At 42.1% G+C, this 18,371-nt stretch overlaps 1 protein-coding gene across 2 annotated transcripts in view; it reads right to left on the bottom strand.

The window, feature by feature from the left end:
- The window catches only part of LOC144526488 (receptor-type tyrosine-protein phosphatase N2-like), a 313,934-nt gene that overhangs the window by 195,772 nt on the left and 99,791 nt on the right, over window positions 1–18,371 (bottom strand). Inside the window, exons 9-10 of one of the 2 annotated variants that reach the window (XM_078263997.1) lie at window positions 15,361–15,734; window positions 7,559–7,645 (exon numbers count right to left, since the gene is read on the bottom strand). In XM_078263997.1, the coding sequence (XP_078120123.1) occupies window positions 7,559–7,645; window positions 15,361–15,734 (461 nt within the window). The remainder of the gene's footprint in view (window positions 1–7,558; window positions 7,646–15,360; window positions 15,735–18,371) is intronic. The other variant, XM_078263998.1, reaches the window with a different exon arrangement.

The following is an 18,371-nucleotide window of genomic DNA, read 5'->3' as shown; positions in this document are numbered from 1 at the left end:
ATAAGAGAACAAAGACAAAAGGTGCATTAGAACAGGAGAACAGTACGGGCCACCCAGGGACTCAATACAGCAGCCGAGCAGCACGGCGAGGTACTGCAGGAACAACAGGGCCTGGGTGGTGGAGGCGGACAGAGGGAGTGTGTGTGAAGGTATGTGTGTATGTATCACACGACCCAAAGCCACCCTATTCCCACCTGTCCACACCATAGACTGTATATAAATGGCGGCACCCATTGGTTTGTGGACTGCCATTTCGAAGCCAGGAGTTTTTTAGCATTTTGGTATTTTGGAGTCAGAATTGACCATATTTGGAGAAAAGGGTGGAGCTGGGGGCTAGGGTCAATGCTAAAAGAGGGAAAGTCGGCAGGAAAATCCCTCTGCAACCCAGAAAGGATTTTTTTGCCAGGACACCTCGATGTAAGTTATTTACTATTTCTATTCAGAATTTGTAATCCATGGACTTTTTATATTTGAAAAACTCCCCTTGAGTCGAGAAAAGAGATTTAAAAACCTGTGACGTCACCACAACGTAAAGTCTCACATATTCAGTGGGTCGGAAGCTTAGAAACTTTTTTGGTGTATGCGCCACTGAGCAGCTCTCATAGGAATAAACAGGGTGCCGACATTAACGTTGCGTCCAGGTCTTATACAGTAATACATTCATGGGCAGAACGCTGAATAAGACATTTCTAGGCGACCAAATGTTCCAATCAACTTGGATGAAGTGAAAACACAGTAAGAGGGTCAAAGTTTAAGATAAAAACACGGACAACATCCAAAAACAAGTTCAGGTCTATTTTAATGTCCACAATGCCATGGTTAGCATTGCTAAGCCTGTGTTATGATTGACAGGTCGGTGTGTATTACATTACATTACATTACATGTCATTTAGCTGACGCTTTTATCCAAAGTGACTTACAATTAAGTGCTTTCAACCCTGAAGGTGCAAACTCCAGACAACAAGTAGTAATTGCAAGTACATTAGCTTTAAATAAGCAAAACTACAAAGAGTCATATGAAAGTGCAGCTTCAAGAAATTATATATATATATATATATATATTTATTTTTTTTTTATATGTTTAGCCGAGGTGTAGTCGGAAGAGATGTGTTTTTAGCTTTCGGCGGAAGATGCGTAGGCTTTCGCCATCCTGATGTCAACAGGGAGCTCATTCCACCATTTAGGAGCCAGGACAGCAAACAGTTGGGATTTCGTTGAGTGATTAGTTCTCCCTCGCTGTGAGGGGGCAGCAAGCAGGTTGGCTGATGCAGAGCGGAGTGGGTGTGTTGGGGTATAGGGTTTGATCATGTCCTGGATGTATGCTGGGGCTGATCCGTTCGTGGACCTGTATGCAAGTACTAGTGTCTTGAAGCGGATGCGGGCAGCAATTGGTAACCAGTGAAGAGAGTGGAGGAACGGTGTAGTGTGAGAGAACTTGGGGAGGTTGAAGACAAGTCAAGCTGCTGCGTTCTGAATGAGCTGCAGGGGCCGGACGGCACATGCAGGCAGGCCAATCAGGAGGGAGTTGCAGTAGTCTAGACATGAGATGACTAGAGCCTGAACCAGAACCTGAGCCGCCTTCTGCGTTAGAAGGGGACGTATCCTTCTGATGTTATGCAGCATGTATCTACATGATCGGGTAGTTGCAGCAATGTTGGCAGTGAAGGAGAGTTGGTCGTCAAGTGTCACACCCAGGTTTCTAACAGTCTGGGTGGGGGCTACCACAGAGTTGTCAATTGTTATAGTCAGGTCCTGGGTAGGAGAGCCCTTCTCTGGAAGGAAAAGGAGCTCAGTCTTGTCAAGGCTGGACCCGAGAGAGTTGGTGTACAGAGAAAAGAGGAGGGGACCCAGGACTGATCCCTGAGGAACCCCAGTTTTGAGTGGGCAAGTTACCCGGTAGGTTCGGTCTGTCAGGTAAGATGTGAGCAAAGAGAGCACAGAGCCTGAGACACCCAGATCCTGGAGTGTTGAAATGAGGATCTGGTGGTTCACTGTGTCGAAGGCAGCAGAAAGGTCCAGAATGATGACGACGGAAAAGAGAGAGGTTGCTCTAGCAATGTGAAGCTGCTCAGTGACAGCAAGGAGGGCAGTTTCTGTTGAGTGGCCAGCCTTGAAGCCAGCCTGGTGGGGATCAAGAAGGTTGTTCTGGTGGAGATAGGTAGAGAGTTCATTATAAATGGCACACTCAAGAGTTTTGGATAGAAATGGAAGAAGGGAGATGGGCTGTAGTTATTTACCTCAGACGAGTCGAGTGTTGGTTTTTTGAGTAGTGGGGTCATGCCTGCCTCTTTGAGGGGCGTCGGGGAAACAGCCAGTTGACAAGGAGATGTTGATGTGATGTTCATTTAGGTACTAAATCAAGGCAGAAGTAGGGGCATATTCTTATAGACTTCTATAGAAACTGACTTCTTTTTGGAGTCAGTTTTTTGGAGTCAGACCCTGCTGGAAATGAGATAGAATGCACTTCCGCATTGGCTTTACTTTTCAGGCCCGGAAGTTGCCACTTGGTTCACTCACAAAACACAGAAATGTACACATGACAGAATAAATGTAATGGAAGTGGAATTCTCAAATATAGCACAAGAAAAAAAACATTCTGCTGATGAAGGGCATGTCATTTGGTCAAACGCTTGGAAAAGTGTACCTTGAGTTAAGACTGTTTAGTCAAGGTACCATTTTCAAGGTTGGGAATTAACTTTTGCTATCACCTAAAACTGCTTATGGACACATTCATAACAGCTACTGTTGTAACCTGATCTCAGCAATTAACATTGTGAGGTGCAGTGTTATCATAATTGATAGGGCTTCAAAACTGAATTAAGACCCAAGTTGAAATAAAACTTGCAATACACCTTTTATTTCCTCGAAGTTTCTTTGCACGTTTGGATGAAACATATCCGGCCTGTGACCTTTAGCACTCGAGGACTCGAGTCGCACTTAAGTTGCACAAACAGGTGACTTCAGACTTGACTCGGACTCAACCCAAAAGACTTCAGACTTGACTCGGACTCGAGCTTCGAGACTCGTCAACAACCTGTTTTCATGCAATTATTGCTTTTTAAATCAAAATGTATTCATGTATTTCTATTTTCTTTTATTGGCGCATATAAGGGGAAATGTATGACGAGCTGTATGTCCCCTGCCCTTTGCCATAATGTGCAACGTAACGCATGCACCTATGTGCGCACCCTCACATATCAAAATATGCATTGCCGATGGCGACACCAAATCCTCCTGGAGTTGTGCCTTTTCTCATTAGTTTTGCTTTCAATAACTTGGTAAACAGTGGCAGTAAGCGAACAGCTACATGCAAAGTGTGTGGCACCAAGATAAATGATGCCGGATCAACAACGTCGGACTTCATCACCCATCTCAAAACGCACCTAAATAGGTCAGTCACTCAAACACTAATGTGAAAAGAGATGTTACATTTAGCATATATCGTCACAGGTAACAAGCTAACCATTGCAAAGTGTTGTGCTAATGCTGGGAACAGGCACATTGTATCTTATAATTAGTAGCTGCTGAGGCTAAGAAATCCATGGCGCACAGGAGGTGGGACGCACGGATCCATCTCCCCAGGAACAAACGCTGTGTCGGGTGGGCAAACTCATGTGATGTGTAATTGATCCCGTGGTAGATTTGTAGGCTATTAAGTGAACAAGGTGTACCCGGTCCACCAAACACTGGGCCGTCTTGACTGTCTTAATTCTGCACATATTTCTGTTACTGTAGTCCTGTTTACTATTTCATTATTTCATCCATGCGTGGCACAGCGGATCCATGCGCACTGTCACCTGCCGTGGAGACGTTGGCCTCACTAACCTCTCCTCCTCTGAGTCGGGTATCCCTTGTGCTGGACTCAGTTTCACTGAGCGTACTAACACTTAGAAAATAAATGTCATTACATCAGTGAGTTCATACTGCTTATTGTGCGTAATTTGGACTGACACTGAGATGCATGTTGTTCTGTAACTGGTGTGGCGCTGCCACTTTTCTCTTGATTTCCACTTCGACATTAGACATTTTGAAGTGAAAGAGACATTACATTTAGCATATATCGTCACAGGTAACAAGCTAACCATTGCAAAGTGTTGTGCTAATGCTGGGAACATGCAAATGGTATCTTCATAGTTGTAGCCATATGATGTGACAGACTTTTTTCACCAGGTCCGAGGGCTAGAGGGATGTGTTAAGTAGACCCCATAAAGTTATCCTACAACTGATTTTGATACTGTCTTCTACTGTCTGGATGGAGCTACAGGACATGCTTTGAATTCATAAGATTTAACAATACAGTGTTAAGGACAGATCAGATGGCCAGAGACTTGAGACTTGACTTGAACTTGCCCCTCAAAGACTTGAGACTTGACTTGGACTCAAGCTCAAAGACTTGAGACTTGACTTGGACTTGCAAAAAATGACTTGTGAACAGCTCTGTCTAAATCTGAGGCCATGGTTCTCAGCAGGAAACCGATGGAGTGCCTTCTCCAGGTAGGGAATGAGTCCTTACCCCAAGTGAAGGAGTTCAAGTACCTTGGGGTCTTGTTGCGAGTGAGGCGACAATGGATCGGGAGATTGGTCGGAGAATCGGCACGGCGGGTGCGGTATTACATTCAAGCTGAGCTAGAAGGCAAAGCTCTCAATCTACCAGTCAATTTTTGTTCCTACCCTCACCTATGGTCATGAAGGCTGGGTCGTGACCGAAAGAACAAGATCCAGGGTACAAGCGGCCAAAATGGGTTTCCTCAGGAGGGTAGCTGGCGTCTCCCTTAGAGATAGGGTGAGAAGCTCAGTTATCCGTGAGTAGCTCGGAGTAGAGCCACTGCTCCTTCGCGTCGAAAGGAGCCAGTTGAGGTGGTTTGGGCATCTGGTAAGGATGCCCCCTGGGCCCCTCCCTAGGGAGGTGTTCCAGGCACGTCCAGCTGGGAGGAGGCCTTGGGGAAGACCCAGGACTAGGTGGAGGGATTATATCTCCAACCTGGCCTGGGAACGCCTCGGGATCCCCCAGTCTGAGCTGGTTAATGTGGCTCGGGAAAGGGAAGTTTGGGGTCCCCTGCTGGAGCTGCTCCCCCCGCGACCCGATACTGGATAAACGGACGAAGATGGATGGATGGATAACCGGCCCCCAGCAGCATAAAGCTTATAAACTGTGACTAAAGAGGCCCGCTATTTACACATACTATACAGTATACTGTCTGTATACTGACTATAATCCCCAGCAGTTGGTTCAACTATTTTGACAATGTTCACAGCCCACTGCAAAGTCACCTCTGGGGGGAAATATAGCAACAACTATGAAAAGTAAAGAGAGGGAAGAGATACATGATGACAGACTAGTCAAGAGAAGAAAAGAAAGAAATAGAGGCAAAGACAAAGAGAAGTAGATAACCTCAAATAACGAGTGAGAGACAGAGAAAACACAGAGAGAAAGAGAGGGTTCAGGCAAAGTTCATACTCATTAATAAAGATTGCAGTCAGCAACGGCTCCCCCCCTCCAGAGCATGAAAATGTTGACAGAATGAAAATAAGGCGACATCCTTGTATTTCTATTTTGTAAAGGCCCCGTTTTTTCTTTCCCTTTTTCACTTCTGATTTTAACGCCTTGTGCCACTAGAAAATCTCTCCATTTTGATCCCACCAGTTTGCCCTGATTTGACATGCAGGACGGTAACAGCGGCGGAGCCAGCACTGCTCATCTTCCACGAGGAATACATCAAGAGTTTCAGTATGAGATGCTCGCCCTTTGAGAAAATTGCCGCCCACTTGAGCCTACAGGTACAAGACGGTTGATGACGGGAACATAAAGCACACTATACTATAACATGATGAGTCATCTACAGACCTCTGCTCCTTCACTATTTTAGTCTGAGGATGGGGTCCTTTGTGATTTTGAATTTGAAGTTTTTCCAGAGGTAATTCTTAATTTAATTCAACTGCTTGGCCATTTAACAGCTGGCAGGGCTACATGTCCAGAAGCAATGCTCTATTACAGGGTAAAGAGAGTTTTAGAACAACATTATAAGCATTAAAATGCGCTTCCTCGACAGAATGCTGGAGCTGTAACTTTGAGTGTGTGTACAGGTACAGGCTGGTTTGCTCAAGATTGTGTTGACCCGAACCTGGCCGACCACTCACATTGTGAGGCCTCACCTCCATTCTAGAGTTTGAAAAAGGTGACCTGCACAACTTTATCTGTTTATCAAGGTTTAAACTTAGTTTTACGTTATGGTTAGTCATGCAGATGTGATGTTCCAGCGAAGAGAGATGTTAACGTCTCTGCAGACCTTTGCAGAGAAAAGCATTAGGGGTAACAATAGACTGCAGAGGCACAGAGGGGAGCCGACGCACACACTTCCAAATCGTAATGTGTTGAGTGGATTTGTCCATCAAGCGAGTTGATTGGTTGATCAAAGTCATATCAGGAGTGGGTTTAAAAGACATAAAGATGTAAATTTGTAAGAGTATTAAACAGTCATGAACTCAGAGAAGCATGTTTTGGTCTGAAAGGGCTGGGACATTAATTAAAAGTCTGCTAAATGAAAGCAAGACAACTTTATGCATGTGTAATCTTTGCCGATAACTTGTATCTTTATCAGCCAAAAAACAAATGATTATAAACTACTAATACTCATAAATCTAAGATTTTTTTTGCCACTTGGGGGCAGAAGAGCAAACCGAACCACTGCCTTATTATCATTAGTATGGAGTCCAGGTTGTGTACATCTTATGATTGCAAGTCCAATATTCTCTCTCTTTTAGTTCTTAAGTTCTTCTTAACACTCTTCAATGTTCAACAGCTAGTCTCTTACTGTGTCTGTCTGCTGCTAAGCAGGTAATGTATTCACAATCATTCACCAGTTCACCAGTGTCATCATCAAATTAACTCCCTGTATTGCTAATTATTAATATTGCCTATATTCTTACAGTACCCTGTGAATTTGTTTAAAGAAAGTTCCATATCGGCTAAATAACTACGGTGCCATTCATCATGATCTATATCATCACTGCAGTCAATTCAAAACATATCATATTTTACTATATCAGCTGCTAGATTATGAAAAAAATTTAAAAAAAATCTTAATTATTTCACTGGTTATGTCATCATAATTATACAGGGATATCAAACTGATAAACAACATCTATGTTTCGAAGTTGATGTCTGTAGGTTTCTAAAAAACAATCTGCAGCAGACGGTTTGTTTGCTTGTCAAAATACATAAATGGTGTGAAATGTGTCACTTCCAGTGTGCTGGCTCTGTTTGAACAGACTTTATTTATTGGCCTTATTCCACCAGAACAGGTGTGAACAACATGCTCAATAACAATAGATTATTCAGGCAGCAAACACAGTAAATGTGCAAGTTTTTTTGTTTGGTTTTTATACTCCACCGTACAGTTTGAAAAATGAACTGTTTAAACCTAGAGAATAAATACCAGCTTTATAGGTCAGGTGGTCATTTTCAGTCTAGACTGCTAACTCTATGAGAACAAACAGCATGAAGACAGCAAGGAGGAGCGAGCACCCTGCGATGTCATAAAAAAGCAGAAATACATACGAGAGCTCGGCGAAGTCAGTCATCTGGATTTTAGACATGCGAGCCAGGATCTCCATCAGGTGGAGGCCTTCATCTGTTTGGAGCCCACTGATGATGATGAAGAGGAGGCAGGAGGGAGGAGGAGGAGAGTGGAGGACAGAAAGAAAAGAAGGAATGGGTTGAGAAGGTCAGGATGCAAAGGGAGGAAGGTACAGAAAAAGATTATAAATTAAATGAAACTCATCCCAAAGAGTAAAACCGAAGTCATAGTACTTATTATATTAGTAAAATATAAGTGCTACTAAAAGAATCTGGTAAATGAGTGGATAGAGTATTTCTGAGAACATGCTAACATGTAAGCGCATGGTTTGCTTTGCACTTATTTATTTACTTTATTTACACATATTATAGTAAGGAAAGTCACCGACCGAGAGCTTGTTATCATCTCTCCCTGTTCCCTCATTGTATGCTTTAAAGTGTGTTGACAGTGGCAAGGTCAGAGCCAAACCACCAACTCTGTACACGTACTCAAAGGACTTTGGCAGTATTCCACAATGAGAATGACATCTGTTTTGTTTGTGCATGTCGGCTTCCTCAAACTAAAAAACAAGAAACCTACTTCACCCTGACCTAGTGTAGACACCTGGTGCAGTATATAGGCATACTTATGGCCAGATAAAGAAATGAATGGCACACATTTCTCACAGGGTTTGAAATGATAATAGAACACTACTTGATGCTCTTTAATGTATCTGTACATGCACATAAAAAAAGAGAAAAAACACAGTTAGGAGGTAGAAAGTATAAGTACATGTACTACTAACTTACATGCAACCCTGTCTCCTACTAATTTATATACTACATATTCAAAAGAAGACGCAGAAAAGAAATGTAATCTTTTTTTCACCGATATATTCATTATCCATATAGGTTGTAAGGCATTTCCTAAATAAGTTTATTTTTTAAAACATATTTGGTGATGCAAATTATAATTTCTAGAGGACAGGGTTACCACAATCCATCCCATCCACCTCATTACATCTGGGGAGAAAAACCTTGCCACCAAACATAATCCAGACAGCAAGTATTTTAATAGTAGTAAATAGAGGTAACTTCTAGGGTTGGTACTGGAGTACAGTTTTGTAGTTCTTTCATTTGAGTCTTTCCACTTTGGGAGACTGTCTGCTTTGCAGCATTTCAGAGGCTTTAACTTTTTACCTCACTGAATGTATCTGACAGCTTGAGTTGTTGGTTATTTAGTAGACTATTTGATATTTAACATGAGCTGCTGTACGATAAACATTTGAGCTCTGAAAAGTGCCTTGTTTCATTTATGCGTCTGCTATTCCTCTTCTTTTCCATTTCTCTCCCTCTTCTATCCCATCTTTCCTTCTTTTCTCCCTTTCATCTTTTCCTTTCTGTCCCCCACTCCTTTCATCTTAATCTCTTTTTTTTACATCCTTTCTGCTTTTCTTACTCTGTCTATGTCTGACCTTCTCGCCTTCTTCTCAATAGTCCCAAAACTATAATGCCCGGTGGTTGCATGACACCCTGTCTTTGACATCAGGCTCTTTGTCTTTAGATAGTTCAGTACATTTTACTGTCTATGCTCACTTACAGCTAAACGTAGAAAGAGAAACTCAGTAACATTTCACCAAACTGTGAAGAAAAATTAAGGAATAACAAATGAAGTAGTCATAAGTAGTTTTCTCCCTCAACACCAGACATCAGGTTTGGATGACAGTGAAAGAAAAGAGGACAGAGGAGAGAGATTTTCTGCAACTTGTGAAAATTATTCACTTTGAAATATATTTAGTTATAGGAATTAACAGTTGTTTACTTCCTTGTAACCCCGGACATTAAACTGACACTGTTCTAATTTTTATCCTATTGGTATTGGAAAACATTCAGCCCTGGTTGATGTGGCGACCCCTGTGTGTTTGTGTTACACTGAACAAGCACTGATACCATGATAGTTAGTTGGCTAATAAAATGAAAGCTTCCCCAGTAGTCACAGTAGACCTTTAACACTAAAAAAGGCAAATGTCACATCAAAATTTACTTAAATTTATGTTTTCAGAACTTTGCATCTAATTGTTATATCATCAACATTTCCATAATATATGTATATAAATGCTAGGGCTGTCAAAATAATGCGTTAGTTCCGATTAATTAATCTGAGAAAAAATAACGCGTTAAAAAAAATAACACAGATGAATCCATTCCATATTGAGGTTTGACCCGGAGCCGTTCTAGCACCATTGGACTGTAAAATGAAGGAGGAGACGAGAATGTTCTGCCTGGATTATTAATGGAACATTTACTTGTCTGCGCTTCTCTCTGATGCTCTGAAACAGACAGGCAACACAAACACCGCTGCATGTTACGCTAGTTAACACTATACTCAACAGCAGCTAGCGTTAGCCTACCGCTAGCTAGTTAACACTATACTCAACAGCAGCTAACGTTAGCCTACCGCTAGCTAGTTAACACTATACTCAACAGCAGCTAACGTTAGCCTACCGCTAGCTAGTTAACACTATACTCAACAGCAGCTAGCGTTAGCCTACCGCTAGCTAGTTAACACTATACTCAACAGCAGCTAACGTTAGCCTACCGCTAGCTAGTTAACACTATACTCAACAGCAGCTAACGTTAGCCTACCACTAGCTAGTTAACACTATACTCAACAGCAGCTAACGTTAGCCTACCGCTAGCTAGTAGCTGGATTAAACAGGGTTAAATGCTGACAGCTAACACTAAACGGTGTAAAGTGTGACTGTGTTTTACTGTAGAGGATTCAACACCGGGATGTAACAATCTGCAGCTGCCGTCGGAGAAACAACACAGACGGTGTGTTCAATGAAACTGGTAAACTACAGACTCGTGGTGCATTTGAAGTTATTGTAAATGTCCTTTTCCCATCTGGTGGTTGTTTTTGTCGTTCAACACCAATTTACTAGTGAAATAAGTTATTGTTATTGTTATACATTATTATTAAATCATTTCATTTTGACCATATGGTCTTAGCAATAAACAAGCCGTTCTTTAATGTCACCAACTGTTGTTTAGTACCTTTTTTTTCTTTTTTTACTTTCTTAAAAAGGTTCAGGCACCGTTAATTATGTATGCGATTAATTTCGATTAATTAATCACAGAGTATGTAATTAATTAGATTACATTTTTTAAACGATTGACAAAATAAAAAAATAAAAAATGAAAAAAATACAGGCCACTGAATGTCATAAAACATCATTGACAAGTGTGTTTTAATATAACACATATGCTCTCAGAAATGCAAAAATTAGACCAAATACATTTTTTTACATTTTAAAATCAAAGTAAAATCAGAGCAGCACATTGTTTTAATAAAGGAGGACAGTCTTTTCCAACTTTTTTAAATGACAGCCATAAATAGTATGGAAAAGAAGTTTGCAATAGTGAAAACCTTTGTTTTAAAATAATAAGAGAATATGGCTGATTTGTAAACCACTGTTGAGAAAAGTGAATTGTCTGTGTAGAGTAGAAGGATGTTTCTCCTTCCTTAGCCTGGAGAGCAGCCCGCGGTCTGAGGCAGTCCTCCACAGTGCAGAGCAGCTGCTGCTTCACATCTGACCCCAGGGATCACTCTGTCTGCTGATGGCTGCACCAGGGACCTCACACAAGTTTTTACATTAGCTCTGCAGCACACAGTACATTGGGTTTGGATCCATCAACAGCCTGTAACAGCAGGATTGTTTCTCATCTGGAGCAGCTTTTATTCATTTTATTCAAAATGTCCTATTATTATGCTCTTACACATTTTTAATATGGGCATCTTATCCTCTGGCAGCACTGGCAGGTCAAAGCTTTCATTTAGCCGCTTAAACATCTACTGAATGGGCACGGAATAATGTAGACATTCATGATTCCCAAACCATTTATCCTGCTTCCTCCCCTGATGTTTCCTCTAGCACCACCATGAGGTTGACATTTGTAAATTTTAGTGAAAGGATTTATCAACTACAGGAGAATACTAACAGTAATATCTAACTAAAACAGAAGAAGTATTTGTATGTCTGTCCTTCGATTTTCTCGACATACGATCGTCTTCACACTTGGTGTGTTGCTAAGGACTCAAGGAAGTACAGTGTCGCGTGCAAGCTCTTAATATCTATGGGACATATTTATTAGCAGTCCGTTATGTACTGCATTGAGAGGGGACCCCAATAACTATAATAATCGCTCGCTACACTACATTAAAGAACAGCTGAGGAAAGAGACACTCAAACAATTCAAGCATCAGTGATGCTGTTAGAAAATACTTGCGTATAATCTTGCGTTGAGAGGGGACGCAACAATGTCTGGTAGGTGTCCTGCTCAGGACCCAAGGAAGCGCAGTGTTGAGTGTGGATTTGTTTAGATGAGCTGTCAGAGAAAGCTGCAAGCAGCAACCAGAGGCCAAGCTGTTGGCCCGTTCCGCATTTTCAACGGGCACTGCAGTTCAACTAATTTAAAATCACCACCGTAAAAATAGGAACCAAGAAACACGCAGGCACACTTGTTGTAAAAAGCTTTTCTTGTACTATACTTACATATAATTCTATATATATTCTATATTTTGAGCATTGGATTTATATAGCAGTTTATTATAGGAAGGTCAATAAACCTGTGAAACTAATTACATTTGTAAAATAAATAAAGTAAACACAAAAGAGACAAAATGGTCGGGGGTAACAAATCCAGAGGGATTATGAATAAATGTTGTTTTTAAAAATGACATAATTATAGATTATTTTCCTGCATCTTGTCCTGTACAGTACTCTCTTTATTATCAAGCCTATTAGTGAGTTCAAATCCATTAAAAACTGAATGTAGTTTGGCAGTTTGCAATATACACATGTTGTTTCTGAAAGCTTGTTGAGCAATATTTTACTGTTCGGTAGATTTGAAAGGAATATTACAGGTGTTTCACTTTTTTTTTAAATAGGTTTTTAAAATGCAAATCTTAACAGTGATGGGTATCATGATTCAAGTCAGGTGTGTGTTTGTGTGTGGGATGGTGAGAAACAAGGGAAAGCATTTATAGGTTAAAGGGTGGCAACAGAAAATAAAATGTGTGTCTAGATGGCCATATCTATGTGTGGGTTGGGGAGAAGGTGTTTTCCTCCAGCTGTGATGAATCACCCTGTCTTCCTTCCTCCTTCTCCTGGCCACAGGAGGAGCACCAGGAGGTTTGCTATCAGCCCTCACCTCTGCCAGAACAGAGTCCACAACTGTGCATCTTATCTGTCTTCTTACACCTGTAGTACTGCACTGATACCGGGATTTGTGTGTGTGTGTGTGTGTATATATATATATATACATATATATATATATATAAATAATCACAGTGTTTTTTTTCAAAGGAAGGATACTTCACTCCTCTATTGACAGTTTGAAGACAACCCAAAAGTTTGTATCCTTCACGTCTTACTTAAAGTTATGATTTAGCAGATTTAAAGCTTAAACATCTGTAATCTGATGTTGAGTTACGTCTCTACAGCCAACCACATCCTTCTATTTTTTTATATTGTTATTTATAGTCTGTATGTCAGACTTATGTAATTGGAGATTATATATTCAAATATTTATTGTAAAATCATCTTTTCAATAGTCAGAAAATAGTATTTTTTTGACCATGGCATATTTTTTTTTGACTCGTGGCTGTTAAAGAAATAGTTTGATATTTTGGGAAATACGCTGATTCTCTTTTTTGGGATGAGAGTTCGATGAGACGATCGATACCAGTCTTATATCGGTAGGCTGAATATGAAGCTACGGCTAGCAGCTTGTTAGCTTAGCTTAGCTTAGCATAGCATAACGACTGGAACAGGGGAACTGGCTAGCCTGTCTCTGTGCAAGGTAAAAACAGATCTGCCAAATAAAAAGTTACATCTTCTGTAAAAACATATTGTGGTAATATTGGGGAGTTATGTGCCAGATTTTTTGGTTGCCAGTCTCAGTAAGCTTCTGAAAAGAAACATGCATTTTGTTTCCTCCACAGTCAGTGCAAAGCTTCCATTTTGCCATCATTTTTTTAAAGAACACGAAAGAAACTAATGCTATATTCAGCGTCCTGCCCAGAGGGCTTGGAGTATCCTAATAGGCCCTGAAATCCACAGACGGAACCCCCAACTTCATGTTTTATTTGACATTTTGTTTTGTTCATTTATTTGCACCTTTTAAGCCATTGCTTTAACGTAAAGAAAAAAAGCCTTTTTGACAGCTCACTGGGCTGGTGAACAGATTTCCATCATTCAACATAATGAGGCCCTGAATGGGACCTTGACAACAACTTCACAAAGACGTTATTCTTCTATAACGCCAGAACAGAAAAATACTTACAGGTGCGTCCGAGTTAAGTTACAAAGAAACTCCCGCACTCTGTCTAACTTGCAAAAATACATTTAATAGCTGGCAACATTTCGGTACTAGACCGACATCATCATCAGGCAAAAAAATCGCAAAATAATTTTGCCTGATGATGGTCTAGGGTCAGGAGTTTCTTTGCAAACTCTTTTATAACGTACCAGTTATGGCTTGTATTGCTCTGAATGACAAGTAACAGGGTGGCAGAGAAAGGAAGGTGAATGCCAGAATTACACCTGTTGCAGCTGAAAGACAGAAAAACCACCAGCCACCATTTCTAACGGTCTACAATCTCAAACTGAGAAGCAGAGAAATCATTTTGAAAATGGCTCTGGCCTTGGTGAGAATAAGAACGAAGGAAAAAGATGGCCCTGCAGTGTTCTCTTGTTGCATCCTGGGTAATTACATTGACATCAGGATGAAGGCAGGTTCACCTGTTTTGTGATGTATGATCAACTCTATTTTTCCTTGATAGCATCGACATATTACGGGGAAAACACATTTCCTGCCTCCATTTCTATGAGAACAAACTATTGCCTGTTACTGTGGATGTCCCACCTAACACTTATATTTTTTGTTTTACATTTGGAGGTAAGAAAAGAAAACTACACTGCACTATACTTTTATTACAAAAGGTTTGTCTCTCACCCTGAAATCATACCAGACTCAAGATGTCAGCATCCATCCATTGATGTATAGCCACAATGGCTCTGATCTGCTAGAAATGTCACTGAACAATATATGTTTTTCAGGATATTTTATTTTTATTTTTACACATTTACACCATAGCTTCTATATGTCTGTGGTGAGACTGTTAAACTTAGGGGAAGCCTTAAGTGATGTCTTTAGTTAATGTGTTCACAGCATATAGCAAGCAGCACATATGTTTGATTTGAACAGCTGCCCAATAAAATTACAACAGAAACTGTTTAGAACGAGACGCCCCAACTCAAGTAATGTTCTGTATCTGTGTCATGGTTTTGTCCACGGCCACGCCTCTTTAAGAGGCTAGCAGCAGATCCTGAGTGTATTGATTCCAATGGGAGAAGTGAATGTGAACAAAGATTAAGAGTTTTACATTCTGACGCTAAAATGGCATTTTTCAGACAACACAGATAATTTGTGTTCAATTTGTTCAAGACTTGTTTCTGTCTCAGGAAAAAACTCTGAAGACACAGCTAAGCCAACGTCATGCCTTAACAAAACTAATTTTCGTAATGAAAATGGTGGTTTTTAGCTGTGTAAATATCTAATGTTAGCCAAAGAAAATATTCATATACTTTTTATCCATCCACATGACATTCACTACACTTTCAAACAAGGCCACGCCCATTTAGGAGACAGGAAGTGTACCGTTTTATACCATTGGCGCAGCGTGTAATGGGCTTTCTTTAGTCAGAGAGAATCTTTGATGTTAGTAGCTTCCTACTCACTCTGTGTCGGTGATGACGTAGCCGAAGACATCATCGTCTGCCTTGGTCCTGCCGGCTTTGACGTCCAGTTGAAGTTCGGGAACGTGCATCGTCTTCTCGTGCGGCTCCTCATACACGAGCGAAGCAGGAGGGGGCGCCACCTCCTTGATCCAGCCCTGCACTTCCGACACCTCCTCCACAGACTGGGTGGCGTCCTTCTTCTGCACCGTCACCCCGGCCCCACTGGTCCGGCTCTGGACATTTTCCAGGCCCACCTGTTGGCCTATGGGTGTCTCCAAAGCAACAACGTCACGATTTCTTGTTGGAGGAGAGGCGTTGAAGGAAGTTTTGTCCAGGTAGGCCAGAAGTTTGGTAAAGAGGTTTCCACCCTCAGGCTGAGAAGAAATATTCAGATTTAGATGGCTTGTGTGATCCAATCAGAACTACAATTTGGTAAATGCAAACTTACGTCTTTAAAACTTTAAAAAGCTGAATTTTCAGCATTCCAGACCTGAAATTAGGGTTAGAATAAAAAACCCTATACTGAGGTCCACTTTGAGCTTTTAAAGCCTCAACACACTTACCCCCACAGCTGTTTTAGAAGAAGAAGATGAAGACATGTCTTTATTGATCCCCCAAGGGGAAATTCACATTTTCACTCTGTTGGTACAGTTGTTACACACATTACACACAGGCCTGAAATACACACACACGCTCAGGACCTGAGGGGGCTGCCATTGGACAGGCCCCGCGAGCAGTTCGGGGTTCTTTGCCTTGCTCAAGGACACCTTGGCAGTGCCCAGGAGGTGAACTGGCACCTCTGCAGCTACCAGACCGTACTTTGGTCCGGACAGTGACTTGAATCAGCGAACCTTCGGACTGTGCTACTGCCACCCCCACTTCTCTTTCTTTCTTCCCCACACTTAATTTCCTGATTGATTAGACCTATTTTAGGACTGTGTGAGCGCCTTTAACTTTTGTCATCTTCTTGCATTGCAGTCAAATGCAATTCATGCGTTTGTTTTAGTTTGTCAAACACCTTCAGGTACCTCACAACTGCCTTCTGGCCTGGAGGAGGGCTGATAATTTGGATGTAGCTGCAGAAACCAGGACGGATGCAATCAGATGTGTGATCTGGCCGTATACAGCATATGTGGCTGACGTTAAAACATTTTTTATCCAGCTACGAGACAGTGAAATGAAATGATGGTCTTAGGTTTGTCCAAAATCTAATTTGGCACATTGATAATTGTTCATGTGAAAATATACTATGCGGTCAAAAGTATATGGACAGTGTTGAAATGTACAAAGTTGGATAAACTCCAACATACTTCTTACGCAGTTCTTAATGATTTGATTTAGGCCTCTTTGTTCCAATACAGGGATACTAAATGCTACAGCATTCAATATTGTAGACAATAGTGTGCTTCCAGTTTGTGTTTGTCTCTTTCCTGTTTCAACATGACGATGCTCCTGTGCATAAAGCCAGCTCCATAAAGAAATAATTTTCCAAATTTGGTGTGAAGGACCTTAACTGGCCTGCACAGAGATCTGACCTCAACCCCACCCAACACCTGTGGGATGAACTGGCGCACCGACTGTGAGCCAGACCTGATCCTCCAGCATCAGTGTTGGACCTCACTAATGCTCTTGTTGCTGAATCCCTGCAGCCATGTTCAACATCTGTTGGAAAGACTGAAACCATATCTTGCACTGCACTCTAACTGCACCATCATGGTTATTCCCTCTCTCTATTCTCTCTATTATTCTCTTGTTTCATTCTTGTTTCATTCTATATCTAGATCATTTATGTTCCATTTTATTTTTCTCTTTTAAATCCTAAATTTGTCTTTTAATATTGCCTTGTGTTTCTTTCTTTATGCCTTTCATGTGTTATATAAAGCACTTTGAGTTGTCCTTGTCGTTGCTTTAGAATGTCTAGTGTCCATGATGTTTTAAATGTGCTACACATACTGGGATTCATTTATTTTAAACTAGCAGTAACATTAGTACTTCTCCGGGAACCATCACCTTATCGTGGTGGAGAGGTTTGTGTGTCCCTATGAACCTGAGGGCTGTGTTGTCTGGAGCTTTGTGCTCCTGGTAGGGTCTCCCAAGGCAAAGTGGTCTCAGGTGAGGGGCCAGACAAAGAATGGTTCAAAAATCCTATGAAAAATCGAGGAAGGGATGAAGTGACCCTGCCCGGAGGAAGCCCGGGGCCCCCGTCTGGAGCAAGGCCCAGATGGAGGGCTCGTCAGCGAGCGTCTGGTGGCCGGGTTTGCCACGGAGCCCGGTCGGGCACAGCCTGAAAAAGCTACGTGGCGGACATCCCTCCATCCCATGGGCCCACCACCTGTGGGAGGAACCGCTGGGGTCGGGTGCGCTGCCACATGGGTGGCAGTGAAGGTCAGGGGCCTCGACGGACCAGACCCGGGCAGCAGAGGCTGGCTCTGGGGGACGTGGAATGTCACCTCTCTGTGGGGGAAAGGAGCCAGAACTTGTGCGGGAGGTGGAGCGCTACCGGTTAGATCTGGTGGGGCTTACCTCTACGCACAGTCTTGGTTCTGGAACCATACTCCTGGATAGGGGTTGGACTCTTTTCTTCTCCGGAGTTGCCCAGGGTGTGAGGCGCCGGGCGGGTGTGGGGATACTCACAAGCCCCCGGCTGGCGCCGCTACGTTGGAGTTTAACCCGGTGGGCGAGAGGGTCGCCTCCCTACGCCTGCGGGTTGTGGGGGGGAAAACTCTGACTGTTGTTTGTGCATATGCACCAAACAAGAGTTCAGAGTATTCGGCCTTCTTGGAGACCTTGAGTGGAGTCCTGCATGGGGCTCCAGTCGGGGGACTCCATAGTTCTGCTGGGGGGGGACTTCAACGCGCACGTGGGTAATGATGGAGACACATGGAGAGCGTGATTGGGAGGAACGGCCTCCCTGATCTAAACCAGAGTGGTTGTTTGTTGTTGGACTTCTGTGCTAGTCATGGATTGTCTATAACGAACACCATGTTCGAACATAGGGATGCTCATAAGTG

The sequence above is a fragment of the Sander vitreus genome, chromosome 12, assembly GCF_031162955.1.
Source record: "Sander vitreus isolate 19-12246 chromosome 12, sanVit1, whole genome shotgun sequence".
Lineage (NCBI taxonomy): Eukaryota > Metazoa > Chordata > Actinopteri > Perciformes > Percidae > Sander > Sander vitreus.
The sequence above is the reverse complement of the archived record's forward strand: the minus strand, read 5'-3'. Positions and strand labels throughout refer to the sequence as shown.